Source organism: Phallusia mammillata, chromosome 7 (genome assembly GCF_965637545.1).
Source record: "Phallusia mammillata chromosome 7, kaPhaMamm4.hap1.1, whole genome shotgun sequence".
NCBI classification, from domain to species: Eukaryota; Metazoa; Chordata; class Ascidiacea; order Phlebobranchia; family Ascidiidae; genus Phallusia; species Phallusia mammillata.
This window is the reverse complement of record NC_137258.1, coordinates 179,028-205,247: the sequence shown is the minus strand read 5'-3', so window position 1 is coordinate 205,247 and position 26,220 is coordinate 179,028. Positions and strand designations below refer to the sequence as shown.

The following is a 26,220-nucleotide window of genomic DNA, read 5'->3' as shown; positions in this document are numbered from 1 at the left end:
ATTTTGAAGGGCAATGTCTTAGAAAAGTTCATTGTCCTTATTTCTAAGAAATGTCCTTATTTTTGACTTGAGTCCTTCTTTTGTCTTATTTTCAACAATTACTGGTCAAATCCCTGCTACAAGTAAAAGTAAACCTAGACCTGAGCTGTTGTGAGATGCACAAAGTATTTTCTATGAACAAGGAGTTGCTGGAACAGATTGTTTCTGGCCAAAAATATTGCTTGTAGTATGTAATGGCTCATATAAATGCAATGATTTGTTCAAAAAAGTTTGTTTGATTTCAAATGAAAATTTAATTTTTCGGTTGTCCTTGTTTTTGGTTTCAAGTCGATGGCAACCCTGGAAATAACTGTTTCTTTCCGTAACTAGTGGTTTATAATTGCCAGGCATCTGACCACATTTGGTACATTATATCCTTTTAAATTTTCGTTATAGATCCAAATCACCACAACAGAAGAAACAAATCTAAAATTGTCTGAAAAGCTAAGAAGTTCTATGGAAAAGTTTCATCAAAATATACAATCATATTACTGGAAAATACATCCTCAACCATATGAAAGAGAGACTAAATTAGAATTGGAAAAAATCAAGGCTGATTTCATGCTGGATGTCAGAAAGGTAACAGTGATATCACATCAAGTATTTAGTTCTCTGGTCAGTTTTAAACCGTACTTATACTTGTTTAGAAAGAGAAGGAAAGACGAGTTGCAAACCTAATTGCTGAACTAAGAGCAGAATATGCTACCAAGATTTTAGAGGTATGTAATTTTTTTGTGACTCTTACTAAAATCTTGACTGGAATTCTGCATACTTCAGGCAGCAGAGAAAAAGCTGTTTAAAGGTGGCAAAATATCTGCATTGGATCAAGTGAATGAGAAACTGGTTGCAGAATATGTGCTTAAACTGAAAGATGAAAGTGCTGATGAAATCGATGAGTTGAGATTGTTGGATGCACTCAACACTGAATATAAAACACAACTCAAAAAGATCGAAGATAATTTGTGTGTGGTGCAGTAACTGTTGAATCATAATCACTGCATATGTTTTTTGTTCAATCAACATTCCAGTAGTCATCTTCATGGGCACACTTGTTTTAATGTCTTGGGCATTAGATTGACTGGGTGGGTGCTTTTTGTGTCTCCCTCAGCACATGTGAATAAAAAATAAGTTCATTCTAAATTATGGCTTTGCTAATTTGACATAAATTTAGTGTTTGCATACCTGTGGTAGTCATGTAGATGTACAAATTTTGCATATATCATAATTAGAGTACAATAAACTAAAAAAAGATTTTGCTAAGTGTGTTTACTTTTTGAGCGTTTAAGAGCACATTTTACTCATCAGACAATGGTTTAAACTGATTAAAGTATGGATTGTTCAGTTATGAGTGCATGACATAGTAAGAACTTCAGTTTGTGCAACCCTGGGTTGTTCAGTCTACACAAGGTTTTACAGGTTTTTTTCTAAGTTCTGAGTAAGATCTGCTCGTTCTTTATCCTTGTAACCATGAATTTATTTTAACAAATGCATTTTATGAACTGTAATATTAAGTGTGTAAGTGTTGCAAATGATGTTGAATATGCAAATATATAGAATGTACCCTGACAAGTTCTGCATATTCTTACTGATGTAACACAGTTTCAAACTAACCAAGGGTGAACATATTTTTTAATAATCCGCAATCAACAAAGAATAAGCAACATTTTTTTCCCATCAATAATAAGTATAATAAGTTTTTATTGCACAACAGACACAAAATAAAACAATTCTGCCCTGACTGAATAACTAGATTAAATGATGACTGAAAAAGTATCAGTATGTTGGTCCTAATATAAATGTTGCTCTTTTTCTCCAAGGACAAATCTATGGATTTGTTGCAATTCATCATGCATTATTTCATTTAATGATCAGTATCATCAGCTTCACCCACTTGTCAACTGTTTTCCAAGATATTCCCTAAGACAAAAATTTCAAAGTGTAATTTTCTGTGATTAAAATAGAGTCACACAGCCCACGTACCAGTTATGTACCATCAGCTTCTGCACTGCAATCAGTGCGTTGTATTTCACTTGTGAGTTTTCATGGCACAATAATTGCATCACAAGTTGTTTGATTCCAAGCTGTTCAATCACCCTGTAATGCAGCAAACATGATAACTAGGGATGGGCCAACATTGCAAGTGTTCTGTTTGGTTGAACACTGAAAATCTCAATTTAAAGCTTGGTGCATTATGATGCCACAAACGTTCCCAATTCTACACTGGTTTTGTTACTTTCAAAAGTCCCTTACATTATCTGCAGTGTGTTAAGCTGTACAGGCCCCAGAAGTATGTGTTTTCATCCATCTAACACATTTAAAAAAACGTCATATTTATTCTTGGATACATGTTTGAACACTAGTTTTGTATGTTAGCAGGGCATAAATAGTAAATTTAATGTTCGGGTAAGCTTGTTCAACCGCTCGGCTGAAACACACAGATGCTCATAACTAACTACCCAGGTTCTAGCTTGGCTCGACCATTTTTGAAAATAACCATCCAACACAACTTTGATTCCCACCACAAACTTACTTTTTTCCTCTCGGATAATGTCGGACATATTCTCCTATGTCGTGTGTAGCCACAGCTAAAATATCTGGATCATGGCAGGTTTCCATTAAACCAGTCAATATCCTGTTGAAATAAGCAAGTCATTATGCAGAGTGAACAGCTCACTAGGTGGTGTATTAAACAAGTAGACAAGACTGTAGATTTAACATTATGGTTTACTATATACATAAAAAGGGTAAAAAGCACTGCACGTTTGAAGCAAAATACACCAACAAAAACGAAACAAACTTTAGCAGTTCGTAGTTCTTCTCATTGAGTCTCGTAGCATTTTCACGCCAAAACTTTTCTGATTTATGCACCGGGCTCCACTCCAATCTACGAGACTTCAGTTCCGATGAATATTCGTCAAAAGAACTGAGCAAAAAAACACAATGACATCAGGGGAAGCAAGAAACTTTGCTACAAATAAAGCACACCTCAGATCCTGAAGACACTCGCTGAGGTGTGTGCTCAAATACTCAACATCATTGGTTATGTCTTCATCAGCAAACTGACGTGCCTGCATGAAAGGATAGTTGTCAGTTGCTGAGACTTGAACCTTGTTAACATTATTCCAACCTCAAGTATTTCCAAGTTCTTCAACACTTTGCAATGGATCATGGCAAGAGAATAAACTTTAACTGTGTCAGCTTCTTCTGGTTTTTCAATTAAATTCTGCAACCGGAAACATGTAAAAAACATGAGTGTGTGCATTGTGTCATTGAATTGGCATTTGGTCGTAATGCTTTTTAAGCCAGATCTGCCAAGAGTATACCCACTGACTCTACAAAACCCATTTTCTATTGTTGGACTACAGCCACAACAGCTCATACTACTACCATACACCCTCCTATAACACACCAAAACAGTAAACAACAATTCCAGAACAATGTTGAACTATTGCAGTTGTGGTGAAAACTGACATGTTTTATTGATAATATAGGTACATACACAACTGAGGAAACAAGGCTTATTTGCAATTTATGATAATCATTCCCCTCTACACTTTTCATTTCATACATTCACTTACCCTGAATGTCGCCAAAACAATCCTTGTGACTTTTTCTTTAGCAGCTTCACCAAGTACATCAGCCAGAATCGGAACAGGATTATATTTTGTCATTCCGTTCGCAATTTCAGGTGTAAAAGAAAGCAACCACAGACAGAATATAGTTTGGTATTGAAGCTGGAAACCACACTTGGTGTACAGGACAGCTAACAAACTGAAACAAAAGTTGTTGCAAAGTAATACAGCTTGATTTAGGGGTTGAATCATTTTACCTGTTAACTCCATCCATTTCAAAAAAGGTGACTCTGTACTCTGGAATTCTAAGCATCATTTGAAGACATGATAAGATGCTTTGGACAAAATCTGTCAACTGGAACAACATGCTCGAAAGTTAGCCTTTGTATTTTAAAATATTTTAACAGCAGTTCCAAGCCAGAAGCAAGAGAATTAAAGCAATTACTGCCCATGGAAAGACTTGGTAAAATTAGGCATGCTGCTTGCACTACGATTATTAAAGCACATGCAAAGTAGAGTAAATCTCAACCGAAGATTAAATGAATTTGTAAGTTGCAAGTATGCAAATTAGAACTACTTTTTGCCACTAAAATTTCATGCTAAAAGATCTCAAATTTGAGTAATATATATTCAGTATTTTATTGATTTATGTCACAAAATTTATTCTCAAAATTTGTTTCATAGCAACCAAGCAGATAATTGAATCACAGCAATGCAAAAATATTTCAGTTTTAAGGTTTTTCAATCAACCTGTTTTTGCTACTCAAAATACCTCAGCAGATGTGAATGCATCCTTTGGTAACTGAGGCATCTAAGGATACACGACTTTAACTTTACATAACTTCAATCAACACATTATTTCTACTTGCTCTAAAAACATGCCTTTCCTATATTTTATCCAAACAAAACTTCAGCTATTTCCATTGATAATAATAGAGTAATGGGCATCTTTAGAACTTCAAGTAAAACCCAATAGTACCATTTTATAGACAAACTAACTATGAAGTTTATAGAGCTCTTCTGGCAAATGAAATTTTTATTTCGACGTCCTATACAGGTCGCCTTCATCAGGGTAAATAACAAAAAATACATTTTCCAGAAGAGCTCTATAACTTGATATTATGCCTGACAGCAACGGCTTATATAAACTAACCATAAATATGGAGTGAAATTGTGCAGTAATATTTTGTTATTATGTTAAATTACATGGCAGACATGATTGGTGCAAAATACCTACACCCAAGAGGGGGCCTTGCTCAGTTGACTGAAATTGCTTCGGTTCATTCAAATTCTGTGTTGGATAGTTTGTTAATTGAGTTACACACAAACCACAAAGCTGAACTGACCAACAAAAATGGTCAGCTGTAAACCAGGTTTGACGCACACCCATGTACATGGATTTAATAAGCTGTTTAAACACCACATAACACAAATACATTCACATACAAAAAAAACAGTGACAAATTTCCCTTCATCAACATAGGAAAAAACCTATCCATAACAGCATTTTATGCAGTCATGTCTAACACTGCGGGCCCACTTGGATCACTTGGCACGCCTCATGCAATTGAAAAACTGCAGGCCCGCTTGTTCCGCTTCTCACAAGTATAAAAACTGCGGGGTCCATATCTAGTGCTTGTCGCGTCTCTCGCAAGGAAAATCTGCGGGCCCACTATATCCATTGCTTGACCCCGCATGGAAAAACGGGCCAAGTGGGCCCGCAGTTTTAGACATGACCCCATTTTAGGTATTTGAAAACTGTTTCTTACCTCGTTTGAAAGTTGTGTTTTGATCCAATTGAGATAATAGTTGAGATCCTGTGAACTCATTCGTTCTTTTCCCCAGCATGCCAGTTTGGCAATGATGCGACTTGCCTAAAGACAAAAAGCACTTGCTAAAATTTGCAATAAATCCAGTGGTAGGATTCAGTTGGTTCACACCAGTTCTATAGAACCGTCTCACGAAATTTTACGACACCAGCGAACCGGTTAGCATTAATGGTTACTGTCAATAGAATTTTTGTGATAGAACCGGCTGACAAAAAAATTTAATCCCACCACTGAATAAATCCTCTCTGCATAATATTACCTGGTGAACAATGAATTTGTCGTTGCGATTCAACATGTTCATGAAACCGATCCAGGGTGACGGCCGTTTCTTGTTGCTGGTATCGCTAAATAACTGCGTACGCTGAGGATCTTCAGTAAGCAGGTCATCAACTGCGGTCAGCACATAACGCACAGTTTGCTCCTTTGAAATTCTTGTCATCAATGATATGAAGGTCTTTGCACACTGTTAAGAAAAATAATCAAAGGTTGCTTTTATCTGTAGTACTAAATACTGTGTGTTACAGGATGTTACTAGACTGCATGTTGTCACTCGGTAGGAAGGTTTTAAAGACTTGTTTATGCTTTTATGAATCTCATGATTTTGCGGACTTACAAAAGCGCTGACGGCTTGAGGTGATGGTACTTAAAAAAATTGTCCTTGTTGTCTAATTTACTTTTGTTGGGGCTTGTATTCTCACATTTTACACACCATGTGGCATTCTAACAGGGATTTAGCCACCTGTTTTGACTTTATGGCAGTTAACTCTCAGATCCTGTGTTGGTCATTTACACTGAATAGATGGAACCAACATTTTCTATCAATGAAGACAATACACAACATTATAGATTTGAATTTCTGCACATTACTTCATTGCCTCTTCTATCCAACACTTGTTTTCTTGCATCTGGAGTTCTAGCAAGGTCAAATTCACGAATAACTTCAAAGTCTTGGGGTTGAATCATCTGACCTTGAAGGTATGATTGCCAATTCACACGATGACCTCGAATTTCAATTGCCTGGAGAAAAAACGAATTCGATTACACAACATACCAACTAATGAACTGTGCATTTTAGTTAGAAACCACGCACATCTAATGTAAACAACAAAGCTTTATATCAGACAAGGTTTAACATACTTGAGCTTGCAATTTATTGGTGGGAACAGGCGGCAAAGTAGTCAGCACGGTATCATTGTTTTGGTTGGTCGACATCGCAAAACTCGCTTTAAGCGCTCACAGCATCAACAAGTGTAATAACTATTGTTTTTAACACTAACGCAAGAAAAGAAATATATCTTATCAGGTAGGCACGGATTTACACCAAACTGTGGTTAATTAGTTCTTTTTCAAAACTTGTTCATCTTTAAGTTTCTCTTATACTTTTACGATAAATTTACGCCACCTTCTACAGTACCAGCAAAGACATTTTAAGCTGCGATTCTTGCTATTTACATATAAATTTAAAATGTTGCATTAAATTTATAGTTTATAATTTAGAATACTTATTGAAAGCAACTCAGAAGTTTATCTGCTTTGTATGTAGTTACATAGGCAGTCACAAAAACTCTTAATTTATCTTAACGGTATCTTCAAAGTAACAACAAACACCTTCATGCATGACTAATCACTGTGACGAAAAACATCACATGAAAACTTTACATCACGTGACAACACAACAAACAAACAAATCCTTGTCTGTTGAGATTTAATTAAGACAACTGGACATTTCAACACTTTTTTGGTCAAAAATTAATTATATGTAAACGGTGAGTAACGGTACAGAATTTTTTAGGTTTATGGTACCGCTGGTGCTGTGTAGATTAAATTTTAGGCTGTTTAGCGTTTTTTTCCTTGTATTCTTTCAAATCTACCAAACACGCTCGCAATATTTAAACCTTTTAAATAAGTTTTACTTGTATTCATACTCAAACCATATCTTAAAGTTTGTATTATTTTCGGCGTTCCTTCCCATCATGGAGGTGGATTACACTGTACACGAAGTGGCGCCGTTGCCGAATAGATTGTGTTGTAACTTTCGACGCAAGAGCAAGTGATAACGACCCCCATCAAACGACACATGTTGGGAATATAGTCCAAATGTCATTCTGTAAGCTTGATGTGTATAAATGTTTCTGTACATGTTTGTTTGGCTCTTTGCATTTCGATATGTTTATGCGTGACATTACTGACTTGCGTTAAAAGTTTTCAGACACGAAACGAGCCGGATACCATCTTGTGCAGCACCGGTACGTCATCGTTTAATGGTATTTTTTCGTCAACTGCAGAAAAGACTCGTACGTCAATTTTCTTTTCATTACAAAATAGTTGCAAATTAGAGCACAAAGTATATAAGTAATACAAATTTCATTATAATTTTAGAAGTTTTGAACAAAATAAAATGTATATTTTACATGAAGCAAAATGGTTTGCGCTCCCTACGGCACCGGATTAAAACAAAATATACAAGTGCTTCGGTGGCAATTCCATTTTTGCTGCAGATTTAGTTGAAGTGGAATTGTAATTTTTCAGTTGTTTTACGGAAGTATTGTCCAAGATGGTACGTATGTAGATAGCATGTAGATGTAGATAGCATCGAGTTTGTTAACACACGTCTGCTGTTATATTTTATCTTTTAACTTGAATACAGTTAAAGCAATATTTTACACCGTCAAAATTTTTGTTTTGCACGAGATGTTTTTTACATCTACACGTTTTCAGCCAATTTAAGAGCAGATGTATTTTTATTTTTAAAACTATTATTTAAAAATAAGTAAACATCGGCGTTGGTTAAAATTGCAAAATCAAAACCTGTTTGAATCTACACTTGCAATTAGATAAAAGTTGTTGTGAATGCCCAACAGAATAATATAAAACAACTCTGTATCTTCTGTGCAGGATTCCCTTGACCTTGACAGCATGAGCAGATATGTGTCACCTGTGAACCCAGCTATCTACCCCCATTTGACTCTCGTTCTGCTCGGAATTGGTTTATTTTTCACTGCTTGGTTTTTTGTGTACGAGGTAAAGTCTGTTTTTTGTATCACAAATAGCCTAAAATAGTTGTTCACCTTTGGTTGAAACTGTACATTATAGGATAAGCAACTTACATGAAAATAAGATGAACTTAATAAGGCTGCAGGATGTGTATTAACATAGCAATGATTGAAGACATCATAGTATTTTTTCTCACAAGAAAACTGTTTGCTTGCGTTTTTTGATATAGTTTCATGAGCAACTACTTTCCAGTGGTTCCACAGCTAATTGGCTGCAGGTTCCAAGTTTAACACCCTTCATTAACATTAATTCAATTCTTTATTTGCCACACATTGAACAGAACTAAATTGCAACAATAGTTTGGAAAACTAAAAATTTAAACATTGGCCATAGAGTCAGTGACCCGTTATTGTCAATTTAAGAACAATATCGTACCCATTAGTTGGTGACTGCCATTCTGTTGTTTATTGCTTGTAAATCGAACCAACCAAATTTCTATCGCAGGTAACATCAACAAAATATACCCGCGACTTCCACAAGGAACTATTGATGTCAATTGTGGGATCTGTTTTTAATGGATTTGGGATTCTTTTCCTGCTACTCTGGGTTGGGATATTCGTGTAGCAAAGGTTTCTTTGGTTGCTGAAATGTGATCAGTTACCTTTTGTGCAATGAAGCATTTTGTTACGCGCTTGTAAAATAGATTCACTGACTGAAATTTCAACATTCTGTTTTGCTCTGTAAATTATAGAAGTAAAAAACTATGTGACAACCCCTTTTACAAAACACTGAGTCAAGATACAAACATTTATTTCATTTGAATAAAAAAATGCAACTAAAAATCGAGAAACATATGTACAACAACAGCAGACTGTTAATCAAAAAATCATCTGAAATTGTAACAGAAGAAGTAACTATACAGCACTGGCAGTGAAGAACAGAAGAACTGTTTGTAGTATGTGCTTGTACATCATAACAATTCACTGTTAAACTTTCTTAGCACAGATTTACGTATTTTAAACTATTCAGCAAAGTTGTTTAAAACCAGACCTTCAAACTGGTATAAACACAGAACAACAAAATATCTCTCATGACAAGTACTTGGTGTAATACTGATGCCAAGCAGGCAGTCATTTCATTGTCCAGCACAACTCCAGTATAAGAAGCAAAATCTTCCTTTAAATGAGGCAGCAAATGTACAAAAGCAGCGAGCCACCTCACATAAGAATGGCATCAAACTTTGGGCCTTTTCTGATGTAGACGTCGCCAAATGTTTGACTTTGTGCAAGTATGGTGGCTTCCTGCTTTGCTAGCACCAGTAGAGAGTAGAATTTGGAAACTGCTTGTTTTCGTGTAATTCCTTCGGTCATGCGGAAAAACGTAACTTCCTGTTCATGCTTGAATGAACGCTAAAAAACAAAAAAATGATTTAGTTGTGCTTCAAAGATGAATTTTAAAGGCATACATAAAAAAATACATCAAGCTCCTAATTACTCCACCAACATTTGTTTGTATGAGTCTGATAAATCACCTGTAAATTGTGAAGCAGATGTTGTGTTCGTTTGTTCCACCTCAAATCATCCACATCATCGGCATAACTTTCATCTTAAACAAAATCCAAGCTTATTCATATATATGGATATATATATGGATCTCTTCATAAGTTTAATGGTAAAAATAACGGCCTAATACATAAAAAGCGACATGCTTTATATTTCAACTGTTTCGGCAAATGCTCATGGCATCATCAGTGATACGAAAGGCCACATCAGTAACACCCGTTTATTTACACTTGAGTCACATAGGAATGATATATCACTTGTCTGTTTGGGCCATTATTTTCACCATTAACAATATTCTGTTGCAAGTAATTTTCAGGCTTTGTTAAATGTATTGACATGAACCAGGGCCTGCCTAAAATACAAGACTTAACAAACCTTGTCCAGGGCTCCCAGGCACAGGTAGGGATGACATATCTGTTTCTGGCAGATTTGCAAGGTCAGGTTCTGGTGGGCCTGAGAGTAAGGAGTCCCCATGCAAGTGTGGGACAGTGGGGTCGAGAACTCCGATATCACCCAGGCCTTTGTCACCATTGCTGGATGCCACACTTTGTGGTCCCACACTGTAAGGCTCGTAATCGTCGTCCGAATTGTAACCAGCCTGAAATCACAATTCATTTAGGAGTCAAGTGAACAATGAATTACTAGGCATTTGTAAAACAAGAAATTGTCACAAACTACTCCTTAAATGTGTAGCCACAGAAATGGTATCTGTGTTCACAATTTCACCAATGGTTAGGAGCTGCAGTGGGATTCAACTGGTTCCCACTGGTTATATGGAACCGTCCCACAAAATTTTATGAGATCAGCGAACCGGTTAGCATTACTGGTCAATAGACTTTTTGTTAACAGAACCGGCTGAAAAATATGACTTTTGTGATAGAACCGGCTGCTAATTTTTGAATCCCTCCACTGATTAGGAGTGTTCTATAAATTTATGTTCTGCACAGTTTAGGGCTTAACCAGAAATAATATTTATTGTACAGAAAGTTACAGATCTTTTAAATTAAACACATCAAAAACCAATAATTTTCCACTCACTGGTGCATTAAGTTGGTTCATGGAAGGATCCTTGCTCTGTGAAAGCATGTTGTTGTTGGTTTGGTCGAGGGCAACAGCAGCGCTCATGTTATCAAACGTTCGTTCATCACGAGCGGCATGAATAGATGATTCATCATGAATTTTCGTGGTATCACCAAACTGCTCATGAAGTTGGGTTCCCGTCATGTCAACCAAGTCGACTGGAATCGTGATGTGAAGGTTCTTGCTGAATATCTAAAAACACAAAAATATTAAACAAATTGACTGATTGACCAGGGCAACTTTAAAATCACACAAAACAAATGCCACAACTACAAGCTATACAAGAAACACAGCATCACATCTACAAGCTGAGAAAGTTTCATTTAATTTCTCCACTTTTTATGGCACAAGGGTATTGCCAAACTCCAGGGATTACAAAATATATGGAATTTAAAACAAAAAGTTAAAAAACAAAGTAAAATCAAAGAGTCTATGATTCAGGAAGGGAGCCACCAAGAGCTTGTACAATGTAAAAAAAGTGCAAATTCGCCACAAAGAACAAAATCCAAATACACAACCTTGTTAATGGAATCACCAGTTGTCTTGGATGGGAGCGAGAAGAGTTTGTCCACTCCTCCCATTTCCTTCCACTGCATCAACCTCTTCGTAGGAGGAGCCATATCAAGTGTGGTCACAATGTCATTAAAATCCTTCAGTTGCTCTCGCATCGTTTGTCCATCAAGCTCCATTACATGATCAACGATCAGCTTTCGTTTACGTCTCATTCTCATGTCTTTCACTCCTGTCAAACACAAATCACATGTACCAGTATATTGTACAAAAACTAATGTGCTATAAAAAGTATTTGTGAAAAAAAAGTATTACAAAACACATTTAATTCATTTTGTGAGTCGTTAGGTTATTAGTAACTTTTACTTAAAAGTAATTTCTAATCTAAAGTTCCCACCTCTTATATCGAGTGGTTCCAATGCAAAAGCTTCCTCCTCATTTGCAACCAAAGTAGTTTGGTCTTTTATTGTTTCTTCTGCTTCATCTTGTCGTTGTTCGATTATTGACGGCTGCTGTTCGGCAACCACAGGGGCTGGAACTGATGTGTCCATTTCTTCAGGAACAACCAATCCCTGAAAATAAATTTGATACAAAACTTTACCATTTTGAAATGCAATTAATAGGATATAGTTTGTTTCAAAGATACTGTCAATATTATTTACAAAGAGGAAACAGACTATTTTCAACTTGTGGTAGAGGAATGCTGTTGAATTTTATCATTAGTCAGCCCAATGTTTTACCAGGGGGTCATCCATTTATAGAAACTAGTATCATAACTAAGTACAGATGTCCCTCACTGATGGTGGGTAAATTACAACTTGTAAAATGCAAATGGCCAGGGTTCTATTTAATACATATGATCGGCAATCATATTCCAGTGTACTTACTTGTTGGTGCATAGGTGCAATGTCACTAAGTTCTTTTTGTACCTCCTCTACCTGTTGTTGATTTGGTTGAGGAGCTGGTGACATGATTTGGTTGTCCATCGCTCCCTCTGCCACCTCAGGAGCTAAACAATACAATGCTCATTCAGTACAGGAATACATGTTGCAGAATGTGTCAAGCTTTTACCTGTAATGTCTTCTTGTACCCTTCGAGGAATTCCTTCACCCAAAAATCCTCCGTCCTGCTCTTCACCAAATAATCCAGGACCTTGCATGAAGCTGCCACCTAATATTAGGACACAATGTTTAGTTAAATGTTGTTTTCTCATATTCAAGTGTCTAGGTGTCGACACATGCTACCTACACTAAACAGTTTTAGGAAAAGATTTTCATGTATGTTGTGAACAAGCATATACCGTTATGAGAACAATGGTTGATTGATAAAAGATTACATATATTTCCCCACTGAACTGACCTAATAAGCTATCACCGGCCATGTCGCCACCAAATCCACCTTTCATCCCACTTGTATCCATTCCAAAGTCAATATCTTTTCCATCCTCTGCAAGTAATTACATTTCAGTAAAATCATTTTTGATTCTCAGCAGAATTCTTGCTAAATTCCTTTGCAAATCAGTTATGGTGATTTTTACAACACAATTACGAAAATGCTGTATATACATGTTTTTAAACCATCCAGCCACAAAATTAAAGCTGCACCAATACTAACTTCCTTCATCATCTTTGTAGAACATGTTTTGCAAATCTCCAGCTGAATATCGATCATCAAGATCTTTACCAAACTCCATCGCTGCACCTGCAAACATAACAAAGTTCTCAGCGATCAGATAAGGAACAAACATAACTAAAATGCTTGCAAATAGATCTAACACACATTACCCACCTCCAAACCCTTCAAGCCTCAAAGAAGTTGGCACTTCCTCAGGCAAAGTTATTTCGTCGATTCTCGATTGGTTGAGAGTCAAATGTCGGTTCATGTCAATATCACTAACCAAACATACACATTGTAGACTCTCACATTATACACAGGACAGAGATCAGCACAAGCTTACGTAATATCGGGCAGCGGAGTGTCGAAGTTTGGAAAAGTTTCCACAAGATAGATTTGGTTGTGTTGGGCTTCTCGATTTTCCTCAGGGAGGTCAACCACACCTGGTCTGTTGATACAAAACAGTTTAACAGAGTTTCTCTCACATTATTGGTTGGCTAATGTTAAAAAACAAGGTAGCCAACCTCTGTCAAAACAATTATCAAAGGGCATGTTTACAAGCACAAAATTTAGTCACTGACAAGTCACTCTAGTTTATTTTGCAGTAATTGTGTTTTGCCATACAAATTGTGACCAATCTGTATCAGTTCACCAGTAACTTGCATTTACGCTCAGAATTTGGGCAATTTAGTTTCATTATTTTTCCAAAACCGAGTTGTCGTCATTGCATAACACACACGTTATTGGAGCATTTGTGTGATTTCACAGTTACAAAATGGTCTATTATATGTTGTTATTACCATGTATGCCAGTGGCTCTCAAACTTTTTTGAATTGCAACGTCTCTGGAAAAGTTTTCTGGGCTTGCAACGCACCAGTGAAAAAAAGTTAATGAGGAAACTTACCTGAAAGCCATTTTGATTTTGACAAATGCTTCATTGCAGTCAGCGAGAAGGTATTTCGATTTGCGATTGTAGATTCTCACAACTCCCAGTAGTAAGTGACCAGAAGTACGAAGCGCCATTTTAACCTGAAATAAATTTACAATAACTTTATAACTTCCATTGTCATCATTATAAAAATGCTACAGAACATTTTAAATACTTTTCTTGATACTCTTTACTAAAGTGTAATAATGCGATTTTACAACAATGCTGGGAATCGTGGAAAAAAATCTACAAATGTAAGGAAAAGTAACTTTAGCAGATGCAGCATACAGTAACTGTGACACTGTGCAATGCTATGACATTTTGAGAAATGACAGCATAGTAAAAGAAAAATTTAGTGCTTTTATACACATAAACACCTGTGGACTGATGATGTTTTCCACACTGTCTTCCAAATTGGTTTCGAAGACATGTGCTTTGGTAAGCTTTTTGTCCCAGTGAGCAGCAAGCCATATTCGGGACAATGGTCCTCGCTTACTCAATACAAAATGAGCATAAAACATTCTGCTTTTCAATTATCTACCTACACATCAACAAATTAGGCTTTTAGGCAATTTTATCGACAAATAAAACTGTTGAAAAAGACGATTTGCACAGTTAAAGATAATTAACGCGTGTACACAATCCATTATATTAAAATTCTTCGCAGTAAAACCAGGGTTTGCGACTTAATAAAGTTCAATCTGGAGCAAAAAATTGCACTTCTACCGCCATTTTCAAAACACCTTTAATTGTTTGCGCAAATAATATTTTTTTAATGGATGAGGCAATGACCCTTTTTTCCTAGGAATTTAAATTTTGAAACAAAACGGCTACTTTGAAACAAAAATACATATTTAAACACATGGTTGTACAACTAAAACCAGTAAACTGGTAAAATTGGCTGATTTTAATATCTTATAAAGACATAAATAATCGTCAACCATTTCAAAACAAGCCATCTTTCGCTCATCCGAAATGTAACAAGAAAGGAAACCGGGTTGTTTTCCCGCCCTCTTGCAAAAAGTTTGGGTGGGACATTTGTAAACGACAGAAAAGTTTGTTTGTTAAATGATGTCAGGTTTTATTGCTTAAAAAATCTGAATTTCTTGTATATTTTTCAATGTTTTGTTTTTCATACGTTATATGCCGGGCAGTAGTTTAATCTTCGATGTTAAAGATTCATTTTTGGAGTAATTAATTTCTCACATAACATTATTATAACTGCTAACAGGATGTTCAGCGTGGCAGACACTTAGCGCTACCTCATTTGTGTCACAAGCACACATATACTTTTACTGTCTTTATGGTCAATAACATTATCAAGGAGACTTTTTGTTGGACAATACTAATTTACGGAAAACGGAAATGTTAATAATACTTTAGTCACAAATCAGTTGTGATCATGTAATGTTAATGTCGGTAAACTTAATTTTGTGTCAGACTGCTCACTGTTAACTTTAGAATTATATAAACAGAGTAGCTTAGTCAGCATCTAAAAAACAACCAGTTAACCTCATAGGGTTGGTATGTTGCTGACCTAATATAGCTTTTCTCTTCCTATCTTTAACAGATGACCACAAATCATTGTTTTACTAAAATTGGCAACTTTTTTATTTCAAATTCAACAACAATCACAACTAATGTAATGTGATAAGTTTATTGATAACAATATATCACTGTGTTCGCAGATTTTATTGTAGCGACAGTTTAAAATTTAGAATATTTGGTTTAAGTTTAGGATAAAGTAAGACTGCAAGGTAAATTTATTCTTAATTGGTTTAATGTTTTATTTGTTGGTAATATTTTTTAACAATTAGCCAAAAAATGTAACGCATTTTCATTATACTCTCATCATGCTTTTGTTTAGTCATGTGTCATTTGATTCTTACTGGTTCCAGTTGTTTGTTCACAACGTTTACATCTTTAAGTTTTCAAAACTGTGTTATCACATTCAGAGGAACTCTTTTTTCATTATTGTGTGTATTATCAAGGGTCCATTACTTTGGTAAAATAGGTGTCCCATTTTTCTTGGGGGACACATACTGTTTATATCTGTGTTTTTTTATCTGACACTGATTTGTTTTACTCATTTGTCATGAAAACACAATTCAAACTTTTTTTAAGGATAAGTTCTAACTGTTTTAAAACAGACTTTGGATAACAATAGTGAGGTTACAACTTTAAATCACAATAACCTTGACAGATTGGGAGTTGTTTTTCCTGTGTTTTTACTAGTTATTGTATAACAGTATAAGCATGTATAAAGATTATGAACGTTTCAAGTTTTAAGTCTGTGCTTTCTATGAATTTTTTCACTGGAACCTAAAAGAGTAATTGCACTTTAACTAATTCGCATAAACATAGGTGTTGGGACCTTATGTTTATCATGTTAGTAGTTTAAATGGTGTTTATAGTCCCAAAGTATGACATAAAATATTTGAAAATGCCAGGATATAAGTAAGCCACCTTTCTAGTTTTATTTTAGTATTGCATGTGCTTTTGTTCATAATACAGCTTTTTCTTATTAGAACATCGTGAAACAATGAAACATAGCAATTTATAACAAAGCAAATTTCAAACTTTATCACTTATATTTACAAAAGCTGAGAATAAATACAGTTCTCGCTTAAATTGATTCCTTTTTCCTTAAATTAATTACCACACAATACGATAGAACAAGTTATTAATGTCATAATGCCTAACTACGCCTAACATAATTACATTTGCATCTTACAGCATATACGTTTACAGCAACAGCTCCAATTAACTTTTGTACAAATTAAGAAGTCTCAAAATGATTCACTGGCTCACACACCAGCCGTTGTTTCTTTGCTTGTCTTTCACTTGTCGTTCCAAGCTCTAAAAAATTAACAATTTGTCATCTATTTATTTTTTGGCATATTCAATTGTGGTGTATTTTTCACATAAATGGAGTTGAGGGCATATGAAACTCACAAAAGAACGACCTTTTGACATTTCTTTGCCGGTAATACAGTACTATAAAGTCAATTACCTTCTTAACCTTTTCCAGTAAAGCTTGTTTAATTTCTTCCATTTGTTGTTTGGTCTTGTCATATTCTTGAGGATCTTGCTGCACTTTATTTGTTTGCAAATATTCGCAATATTTTGCCCTCGCCTCCAAAAAAGAATTTGTCATTTTCTGCTCTGCATTTTCCATGTCACTTTGTTGCACGTTAATCTGGCATCAAAAACATATATATGTATTGATATTGAATTTTGTTTCGTACAGCCGACCACAAGTTGTACCTTTGCCACTTCGTCCTTTACATGTTTGATGGCCAAATCTTTGGCCTTTTGGATGCATCTCGTACTTGTTGCCTTAAATCATGTTTAATTTTTAGATTTTTAGGTATTACTAGTGTGTGTTTTAGTTTATTTAAGTTACAATGTATTTTTACTTTGATAAAATGTATGCTACACAGACCTTTTTTTCTAACAATATTTTTTGGAGATTACAGATATTTATTTGCTGGTAATGTTTAACTTTTGGACTGCTGAAACTTAACACATTGTTTGTTTTTTTACAAGATGACAGACTTAGTGTTAAATCAATACTATGTAGCACTCTTTTTGAGGCATGTACAGTGTCACTGTCTTTTGACATATTTCAAGTACCCAGTCAAACATTAGAAACAGGGTCTAAAGTTTACTATTTCAAGTGGGATCCTTTTTGATCAGCTATATATGTGTTGTATAATCCTGCATTTGAAAAATGTTGGTTTGGACACCGATACTATGAAATTTGTGAACAATCTTTGTAAAGGTTGCCATAAAAAATAAGTTGGTTTTTCACTAATTACCTCCTTAACCTTATCCAGTAAAGCTTGTTTAATTTCTTCCATTTTATGTTTGGTGCTTTCATATTCTTGCTCATCCTGTTTCGCATCACATCTTTGTAAATACTCACAATATTTTGCCCTCGCCTCCAAAACAGAATTGGTCATTTTCTGCTCAGCGTTTTTCATGTCACTTCGCTGCACGTCAATCTGGCAATAAAACATGAATTAATATTAAATTTGGTTTCGTACCTTCCCTGTCAAGTTGTACCTTTTCCACATCATTCTCCACATGTTTGATGGACAATTCGTTTGCTGTTAGGATGCATTTCTTACTTGTTGCCTTAAATCATGTTTGATGTTAATTTCGGGGTGTTTCAAATTTGTGTTTTTTTTTTAAGTCAACAGATTTTTTTTAGGCATATCACTTTTTCATGCAACTAAACACTTACCAGTAATGTAAACCTAACACTAATCTAAATCTGTTAGGACATAAATGAATAACTGGGATCAGCCCTGAAGCGTTTATGCCAGGGGTCGCCAACCTTTACCACTCTAAGGGCCATTCGGATCAATTTTACACAGTAAAAAAACTGTGAGCTACAGAGCCGTTTTGTAATTGAAATATGAAATATCATTTTTTTTGTCTCCAGCCTTTCGACTTTTTAGTTAGTTTCTTGCATATTAGGCACACATAGTTAACCGGTCTCATCAACGATTTTGTGTTACCTTTGAAAGGCAGATATAAACAAACAGGTATTGTTGCACGCACATACACTGCAAACCGAAACAGTAACCTTACATTGTGTATTAACCCGCGCTCCTCCAGTTTGCCTCTTTCAAAATTTATGGTTTATCTTATAGACGCGGTTAATTGTAGCTACAAGAAGCGGATTCGCTCATGTTATTGCATATTTAATTTTCGACTTAATCGTCACAGAATGTGGAGCCAGAACGTAACTGTCATTTCTAAAACTGAGCTGCATCAGTGGGATTAAAGAACCGCATGCGGCTTCGGAGCCGCGGGTTGGTGACTCCTGGTTTATGTAGACCAGTGATCATACTCGTTATGGGTCCCCTTCCCTGAAGGGGACACATATTGTTTTTGTCCGTATTTTTTTCTGTCTAACGCTGGTTTGTGAGACGCGTTTGGTCAAGAAAGAGTGCTTCAAATTTATTCAAATTTAGTCATATGTTAGTTATTAATCCAAACTTGATCTTCCAGAAGTTTGACCCTGAATTACCCTGCGGTTCACCCACAGGCCCCCGAAACGTAAAGGTGTTTAACGCTCGTTTGGTCAAGAAAGACACTGTAGGCAGGTCACTGGTTTACGATAGCAGGATGGCTCAGCTTGACATCGGACAGGCGTTTAACGTGACGTCGTTTCGGTGATTAGAAATCACCTGTTTTACACTGCAATGCTATTTCGTTTTATTAGGTTATTACTCACGATTTTAGTTTTGGCAAAGGTTTCACACCTATGACGTGATTTAAATCTAATAAGCGTGCTTCGGTTTTGTATATGTCAAGCAAAACTTTGTTAATCAACATTAAGATGAAAAAATAAACTTGACCTTTTTTCAAGATAAATGTTTTTTAAATGCTCGTTGTCAGGTTGGCCGCCGCATGACCACGGGTTACTTAAGGTCAACTAGTAGGTATTACTTACACAGTTCAGAACTTTGTTTCGTCACAACGTATCGTTTTTTAACAATCAATTTAGGAATCAATACTCAAGGCATGTATAAATTAGGTTAAACGGTGTTGTTGAACACTAAGGACGGCGTGCTATTGAAAACGGTGTCGAAAGGTCAAACAGTCGTTTCGCGTGTGCACCCTGAGAGGTTACTACAGGTCAATGGTACTCATTTTGCGAAACAAACTTAAATGAAAAACAATTTATTATGTATACACTTGTAGCAAATTGCTTTTTAATTCAAAGTGTCTGTAACACAACTGTTACTGCTTTTTAGAAAAAAATTGTGTTTAAAACCTGACCTTGGATGACAATATCTGGGCCAAAGCAAGAGAATCAATTGAAATTATTTTATTCGTTCTTTTTTAATGTTGTTGTAATTATATGACAATAATAGTGCAAAAAGAATACGGACAAAATTTTTTTATTGTTGGGTTAATGCTTTCTAAAAATTTGTCCTTCAAAATCTTAAAATTACCACAACGTTTGTTTACTGTAAATCCGCACATTCGTTTTTGTTGACAAAAACAATCATATGTGTAGACCAAATGATGTGTATAGTAAATTGGTAAATATCGTATAGAATTTTTAAAATGGAAGTATATCAGAAAGCCACCATTCTAGTATCCAAATCATATTTACCAGACATGTTGAAAGCGTTGTTCCGAATTAGCCGGTCACCAAGCATTGCCATACGGCTAGGCGGTGGGATTCGAACCCACGACAAGAGTCTTTCCGGACTCGCCCTCTACCAACTGTGCTACACCAAGGCACAGTGGTGAATCCGCCGAAATTTAAATCATAAGCACTGTTGCTGCCTGGTATGCTGCAAAAGTTGGTGAATGCTTGGTATCCGGTTGACTCGGCATTACGCCTTGAATGGGCCTGGTGTACTGTGATGGTCAAAATTTGTTTGGTTTTGAATCTAGATTCTGCGATGTCGTTTAGTTTAATAGGGCATATTAGGAATTCGTGCAAGGAAACAAGTGTTGTTGCTTTTTCAGTATATGGATGAAATATACCTTTTTAACCTCCTCTAGAAACGTTTGCTTAAGTTTATCAAGCTCTTTCTTGGTGTTGTTGGCGTCTTGCTCGTAGTTGAACCTTACACCATTACTTGCCACATGTTTTAGAAGTTTCGTCATCGCCTCTGATACAACTTCGTCAATTTTCAGCTCTGCATCTTGTGGAGTTATTTGTGTATTGTCAATCTAACAAAACAGTATGTAGCTGCTAGCAAGCATTAATGTGTAGCAATCTATAATTTAAAATTGAATCCCAGTTTTTTTTTGCACGACTGTTTCCGTAAGCCAAAGCACAAGGTCCCACGTAAGAATGGCTGTACGAAACGGTACGTATTGTAAGAAGGGTTTCTCGTGGCGAGAGGAGTACCGTAGGGTAGGCTACCTTTAAGTAAACCAGAGGTCAGAAGACTTGTTTCACAGCGCGCCGGATAATCTTAAATAATAACGCGCGAGGGCCGCATGGGTTACAGGCCTTGACGCATTCTTTCCCATACTGCAATTTTCGAGGCGATTTGACTCTAAGGGCTTTTGGTCTAAATAATGCCTCTTAGGGCATTATTTAAGTCAGTTGGCGCCGCTGTTAAATTGTAAAATTGTGTAGAATGTGTAAGTGTGACATCTACCAAATAATGTTACTTGGTTCAAAAACAAAAAGGCGATTGTTTACATACAATCACTATTTTTTTAGTAATGTAACAAACCGATTTTATAAACTGGCACTCTGTCCTAAAAAACTTGCCGACTGCGGGTTTAATCACTTCGTGATTAAGTCAAGTGACAACTTCTTTTTGCGTTTATTGATACGAGAAAACTCTGGTTTAAGGAATTGCCCAAACTTTGTCGTTATTTGCGTACCATCCCTCCCCAAAAAAAATATGCATGTTGATGTTGTTAATTATGGGTCCCCTTCCCTGAAGGGGACACATATTGTTTTTGTCCGTATTTTTTTTTCTTTTTTTCTTTTTTCTTTTTTTCCGTCTAACGCGGATTTGTTCCCACGTTTTGGTCAAGAAAGAATGGTTCAAACTTTTTTAAATTTACACACATTACAGATATTGGTCTAAAGATGGTCCATGTGAATTTTTGACCCCGTTTGACCCCTCGGTTCACCCACAGCCCCCCAAAACGTAAAATTTTTAGCGCGGATTTGTTCCCACGTTTTGGTCAAGAAAGAATGGTTCAAACTTTTTCAAATTTACACACATTACAGATATTGGTCTAAAGATGGTCCATGTGAATTTTGACCCCGTTTGACCCCTCGGTTCACCCACAGCCCCCCAAAACGTAAATTTTTAGCGCGGATTTGTTCCCACGTTTTGGTCAAGAAAGAATGGTTCAAACTTTTTCAATTTTATACACATTACAGATATTGGTCCAAAGATGGTCCATGTGAATTTTTGACCCCGTTTGACCCCTCGGTTCACCCACAGGCCTCCGAAACGTAAATGTGTTTAACCCTCGTTTGGTCAAGAAAGACACTGTAGGCAGAAGTACCAAGAGAGTAACTCATTGGTTTACGATAGCGGGAGTGCTCAGCTTGACGTCGGACAGACGTTTTACGAGACGTCGTTTCAGTGATTAGATATCAGCTGTTTTGCACAGCAATGCTATGTCGTTTTATTAAGTTATCACTCACATTTTTAGTTTTGGCGAAGGTTTTACACCTATGACGTGATTTAAACCTAATAACCGTGCTTCGGTTTTGTATATGTCAAGAAAAACTTTGTTAATAAAAGTTAAGATGAAAAAATTAACTTGACTTTTTTGCCAAATAAATGTTTCTTTAAATGCTCGTTGTCACGTTGGCCGCCGCATGATCACGGGTTACTTAAGGTCAACTAGTCGGTATTACAAACACAGCTCAGAACTTTCTTCATAACGTAGCGTTTTTTTGACAATCAATTTAGGAGTCAATACTTAGGCATGTATGAATTCGGCTTAACAGTATTGTTGAACACAAATGACGGCCTGCTATTGAAAACGGTGTCAAAAGGTCAAACAGTCGTTTGGCATGTGCACCCTGAGAGGTTACTACAGGTCAATGGTACTCGTTTTGGGAAACAAAGTTAAATGAAAAACAATTTGTTATGTATACACTTGTAGCAAATTCCTTTTTAATTTAAAGTGTCTGTAACACAACTGTTACAGCTTTCTAAAAAAAATTGTGTTCAAAACCTGACCTTGGAGGACTATATCTCGGTCAAAGAAAGAGATTAGATTAAAGTCTTTGTTAGGTTTTTTTAATGTTTTTGTAATTATATGACAATAATAGTGCAAAAAGAATATGAACATTTTTTTTATTGTTGGGTTAATGCTTTCTAAAAATTTGTCCTTAAGAATCTAAAAATCACCGCAACATTTGTTTACTGTAAATCCGCACAAACACGTGTGTGGGGACCCATTAGTTTTTGTTTACAAAAACAATGATATGTGTAGATCAATTGATGTGTATTGTAAATTGGTAAATATCGTATAGAATATATAAAATGGAAGCACATCAGAAAGCCACTCTTCTAGTTGTAAAACAAGTTGTGTGGGTTTTAAACCGGCGATCATACCCAAGCTGTTGGTATAAGCGCTTATTGGACTATGATTGCGTTACTATTCATCTGTAAAAAGTTTACCTGTGCAATTTCCTCCTGGACATGTTGAATGGCCAACTTGTTTGCCGCTTGGAATGTTGTTTTAATTGTTTCCTAAAAATAGTCATTGCGGAGGTTGACTACTAAGGCAATTTTTTCGTGTTTTTTTACTAAATGATGTTTTTTAAAAATTTTAAAAAATAAACAACTAAAACTTAGGACTGATTAAGGCTTTACAATCTACCGCAGGACTGATCTAGTTATAAATAATTATCAGCTTACAAGGAAGGAGGCTGAAGCGCATGGTTATTTAAATTTATTTACCCAAAAAAATAATATCGCCATGTTGTACCTTTTGATTTCTGACATTCTCAATGATCGTTTCTTTCCATTTAAGCAAGGCCGACTTTGTTTCTTGTTGGTATTTTCGGACATTGAACTGGTTTCTTATGTTATCAACGCCATCCTCAAATATCCCCATAGCTTCCGTGACAGCGTCTGATGCTCTGTACTGTGCGGTTTTAACGTCAACTTGGTCGCCGAGGATCTAAAATACCAACAAACATAAATTGTTTTAAATTATTAGGTTCGTATTTTTTGTATCTATTATATTGTGTTTTAAATGTAACCTTCTCATTCTGAATGCTCATTTGTTTGATGGCTTCTTTGCTGGCAAGTTCTGCGTAACTTTCCAGATATTTCTGTAAGCAGGCGTATTTTTATAGTTTTTTGAATACCTAAATTTTTTTAAATTCTTATAGTTTTGTAAACACAGTGTTTTTACTAGGTTTTTGGCGTTTTCTTGGTTAATTTTTTTGACTGTTCTCTCCATGCTCTTGTTAAGGTTATCTCGAACCCGTATGACCATTATTTCCGGTAAACCTTGGACACTTGCTTCAAACCTTTCAAGCGCTCCTTGTTTTTCTTTTTTAATGCGTTTTTCCATTTCTTCATCGTCAAGGTATTGATCGAATATCTGGATTTTTTTTTACAATGTGTTTAGAAACACAAAACTGACTACACACACTTACGTCATCAAAAGCATCTTCGAAATTGAACTTTATGCAATTTCCCTCTTCCTCCACTTTATTTTTTTTCTCATTCTGCAAACAACACCACATACCGTACAAACTGCGCCTTTTTCGATCCAAACGTCCTTTGTGCTTCGGCAATTAACTTACCAGATTCTGGTTGTTTAAGTCAACAGCATGCAAAAACTCTGTTTTCAAGTTTGTTTTCAGACGATTTTCTTCCTTTTCGAATGATTTCGACAGTTTTTGCGGTTTATTTTTGTTAAATTCCTGCAATGTTTCGATTTCTAAATCAGTACAAAACTTTTTAAGCTCCTCGTTTAGAACAAGTTTCTGGAGTTTCTGCAAAGTAACGCAAATATTTAATAACACATATAAATTGTCTATTTTTATTTGTTTGAAATCACTTGCAACTTACGTTTTGCAGTTTCCTCGTGAAAGAATCCATCAACTTGGTTGCTCGTTCTTTTATTTCGTACTTGGCTTGTTTCTGCAAAAAAGGGTAAAAAAGAATATTGTGGTCATGCTTAAAATTACCCGATGTTTTTCCTTTGTTCAAAATGCAAAAGGGCAATCAATACGATCTTGTTACCTTGTAGATTCTTCTTTCACCCTGTATTGTAATCCACTCGGATTCAATTGTTTTGTCAAGATCTCGATCGAAATCTTTAAACTGATAATTTTCACCGGAGGACTTGTCCTCAAAATAGTTTAGGGCAGCCTTTTTCGATGCGTTGTGTTCCTTCATTAGCGTTTCAATATCAATATATCCACTCGAACATACCTTAAAAAGTTGTAATTTACGTACACAGCAACATTCCATTATCGGTTAATGTAGTTACCTGCCACATTTTTGATCGGTAAAAGTGCAAGGATTCCTGCAGACTTTCAACTGCGGATTTTTTTTCCATTTGCTAAAAAAATACTGTTTTGTCGTTCACCATTTTTTCTCTGTGTTGGTTGTTTATACTATATAATGTCAGACATCTAAAATTTGCTGCATGACATTGTGATTCCATTGTTACCTGTTTGTTCTTGTTTGCTTCGTAAAACTCCTTTTTGTTTTTCTGTATCTGTTCATTCAGTTCTTCTTTTTGTTTTTCTCCAAGATTTTCATACCCCAGGAAACCAGAGTTGTCAAAACGATGTTGTGCTTGTTCCAATGCGAACTCGTGTAACTGATCAAAGTGGACGTCTGGAATGGCTTTTTGGAATCTCTACACAAAGCATTTTCTCAAAGTTTTCCTAAACTGTTTGCGAAAAAGAAGTCTAACAAAAAAAAATGTCGTATAGGTGTGTTCGGGCCTGCGGACATAATTTTTTATTAGGATGGCTGGGGGCAGTCAAAATACACGTAGAAATTCAAAAAACTAGCCCGAACAAAAAGTTTATATTCAAAGAATACATCTTAATAATTATTTAAATGCTTATTTCGACTTTCTTGAGCCATATATTGTTTATGCCTTTTCCCCTTTTTTCTCTGTAAACTGTAATCCAGATTTTGCCCACTGCCTTGACTAAAAATACCGAGTGTTTTTTACGGGTTGTTTTACTCTGACGCTGCACTATGTGTGAGGGTTTGGGGTTGTAATTGTGGTTGACTATGCATTGATCGCGAATCCGTTTTTTACTATGTTGTCAAAATGGATCGATGCATGACACGCCGATTATCAAAGTCAATGTGTAACTATTGTGAGGCAACAAGGGTTTTGCGCTTATTGTTACGACATAAACGAGTCGGTTTTAATTTTTTTTTTTCCGAACATCGTCACTTGCAGGAACTTAACAGATGAAGGCAGATGTAACTGAGGGCTAGCAAACATGCTTTGTAATAATATTTTGGGATCATCCTAATGGTCTCTCAATCTTGAACCACCGTTGGCTAAAACCCGTTAAATCTTTAACGGATTGCGATCATTAAGGTTGGGCGTATTAAAGAACAAACAGCGTTTAAAGCATT

The 26,220-nt window shown here is 35.8% G+C and overlaps 5 protein-coding genes across 8 annotated transcripts in view; 2 read left to right on the top strand and 3 right to left on the bottom strand.

Moving 5' to 3' along the window:
• LOC145238176 (uncharacterized) overlaps positions 1-1,294 on the top strand; it is a 34,753-nt gene extending 33,459 nt beyond the window's left edge. Inside the window, exons 33-35 of the mRNA XM_080101261.1 lie at positions 436-618; positions 687-758; positions 817-1,294. Of these exons, the coding sequence (XP_079957387.1) occupies positions 436-618; positions 687-758; positions 817-1,017 (456 nt within the window). The 3' untranslated portion in view covers positions 1,018-1,294. The remainder of the gene's footprint in view (positions 1-435; positions 619-686; positions 759-816) is intronic.
• A 356-nt stretch (positions 1,295-1,650) lies between these two features.
• On the bottom strand, positions 1,651-6,785 carry LOC145238174 (V-type proton ATPase subunit H-like). Of its 4 annotated transcripts, XM_080101257.1 has the most exons (14): positions 6,578-6,785; positions 6,308-6,457; positions 5,700-5,903; positions 5,381-5,485; positions 4,849-4,902; positions 4,384-4,422; positions 3,869-3,966; positions 3,618-3,810; positions 3,167-3,262; positions 3,025-3,107; positions 2,837-2,962; positions 2,570-2,671; positions 2,020-2,133; positions 1,651-1,956 (listed from the first exon to the last, which is right to left on the bottom strand). In XM_080101257.1, exons 1-14 carry the CDS (start codon positions 6,650-6,652, stop codon positions 1,923-1,925), a joined length of 1,473 nt encoding a protein of 490 aa, XP_079957383.1. In that variant the 5' UTR covers positions 6,653-6,785; the 3' UTR covers positions 1,651-1,922. The 4 variants fall into 4 exon arrangements, with proteins under 4 accessions (XP_079957383.1, XP_079957384.1, XP_079957385.1 ...); XM_080101258.1 differs by lacking the exon at positions 4,384-4,422; XM_080101259.1 differs by lacking the exon at positions 4,849-4,902.
• Positions 6,786-7,898: 1,113 nt separating this feature from the next.
• LOC145239508 (dolichyl-diphosphooligosaccharide--protein glycosyltransferase subunit TMEM258-like) lies at positions 7,899-9,158 on the top strand. The gene is made up of 3 exons (XM_080102835.1): positions 7,899-7,997; positions 8,336-8,461; positions 8,939-9,158. The coding sequence occupies exons 1-3, from the start codon at positions 7,995-7,997 to the stop codon at positions 9,056-9,058; spliced, it is 249 nt and encodes an 82-aa protein (XP_079958961.1). The 5' UTR covers positions 7,899-7,994; the 3' UTR covers positions 9,059-9,158.
• Positions 9,159-9,227: 69 nt separating this feature from the next.
• Positions 9,228-14,732, bottom strand: LOC145239504 (double-strand-break repair protein rad21 homolog). The gene is made up of 14 exons (XM_080102832.1): positions 14,506-14,732; positions 14,105-14,229; positions 13,544-13,648; positions 13,375-13,478; positions 13,201-13,287; positions 12,946-13,032; positions 12,658-12,756; positions 12,474-12,595; positions 11,984-12,158; positions 11,595-11,818; positions 11,035-11,268; positions 10,372-10,594; positions 9,966-10,039; positions 9,228-9,843 (listed from the first exon to the last, which is right to left on the bottom strand). Exons 1-14 carry the CDS (start codon positions 14,647-14,649, stop codon positions 9,652-9,654), a joined length of 1,995 nt encoding a protein of 664 aa, XP_079958958.1. The 5' UTR covers positions 14,650-14,732; the 3' UTR covers positions 9,228-9,651.
• Positions 14,733-16,772: 2,040 nt separating this feature from the next.
• Positions 16,773-25,193, bottom strand: LOC145237640 (uncharacterized). The gene is made up of 15 exons (XM_080100581.1): positions 25,103-25,193; positions 24,853-25,044; positions 24,679-24,750; positions 24,411-24,602; positions 24,261-24,332; positions 24,014-24,205; positions 23,859-23,930; positions 23,582-23,776; positions 23,272-23,343; positions 20,645-20,833; positions 18,197-18,268; positions 17,950-18,135; positions 17,396-17,467; positions 17,142-17,327; positions 16,773-16,987 (listed from the first exon to the last, which is right to left on the bottom strand). The coding sequence occupies exons 1-15, from the start codon at positions 25,169-25,171 to the stop codon at positions 16,928-16,930; spliced, it is 1,893 nt and encodes a 630-aa protein (XP_079956707.1). The 5' UTR covers positions 25,172-25,193; the 3' UTR covers positions 16,773-16,927.
• Between the last annotated feature and the right edge of the window lie 1,027 nt (positions 25,194-26,220).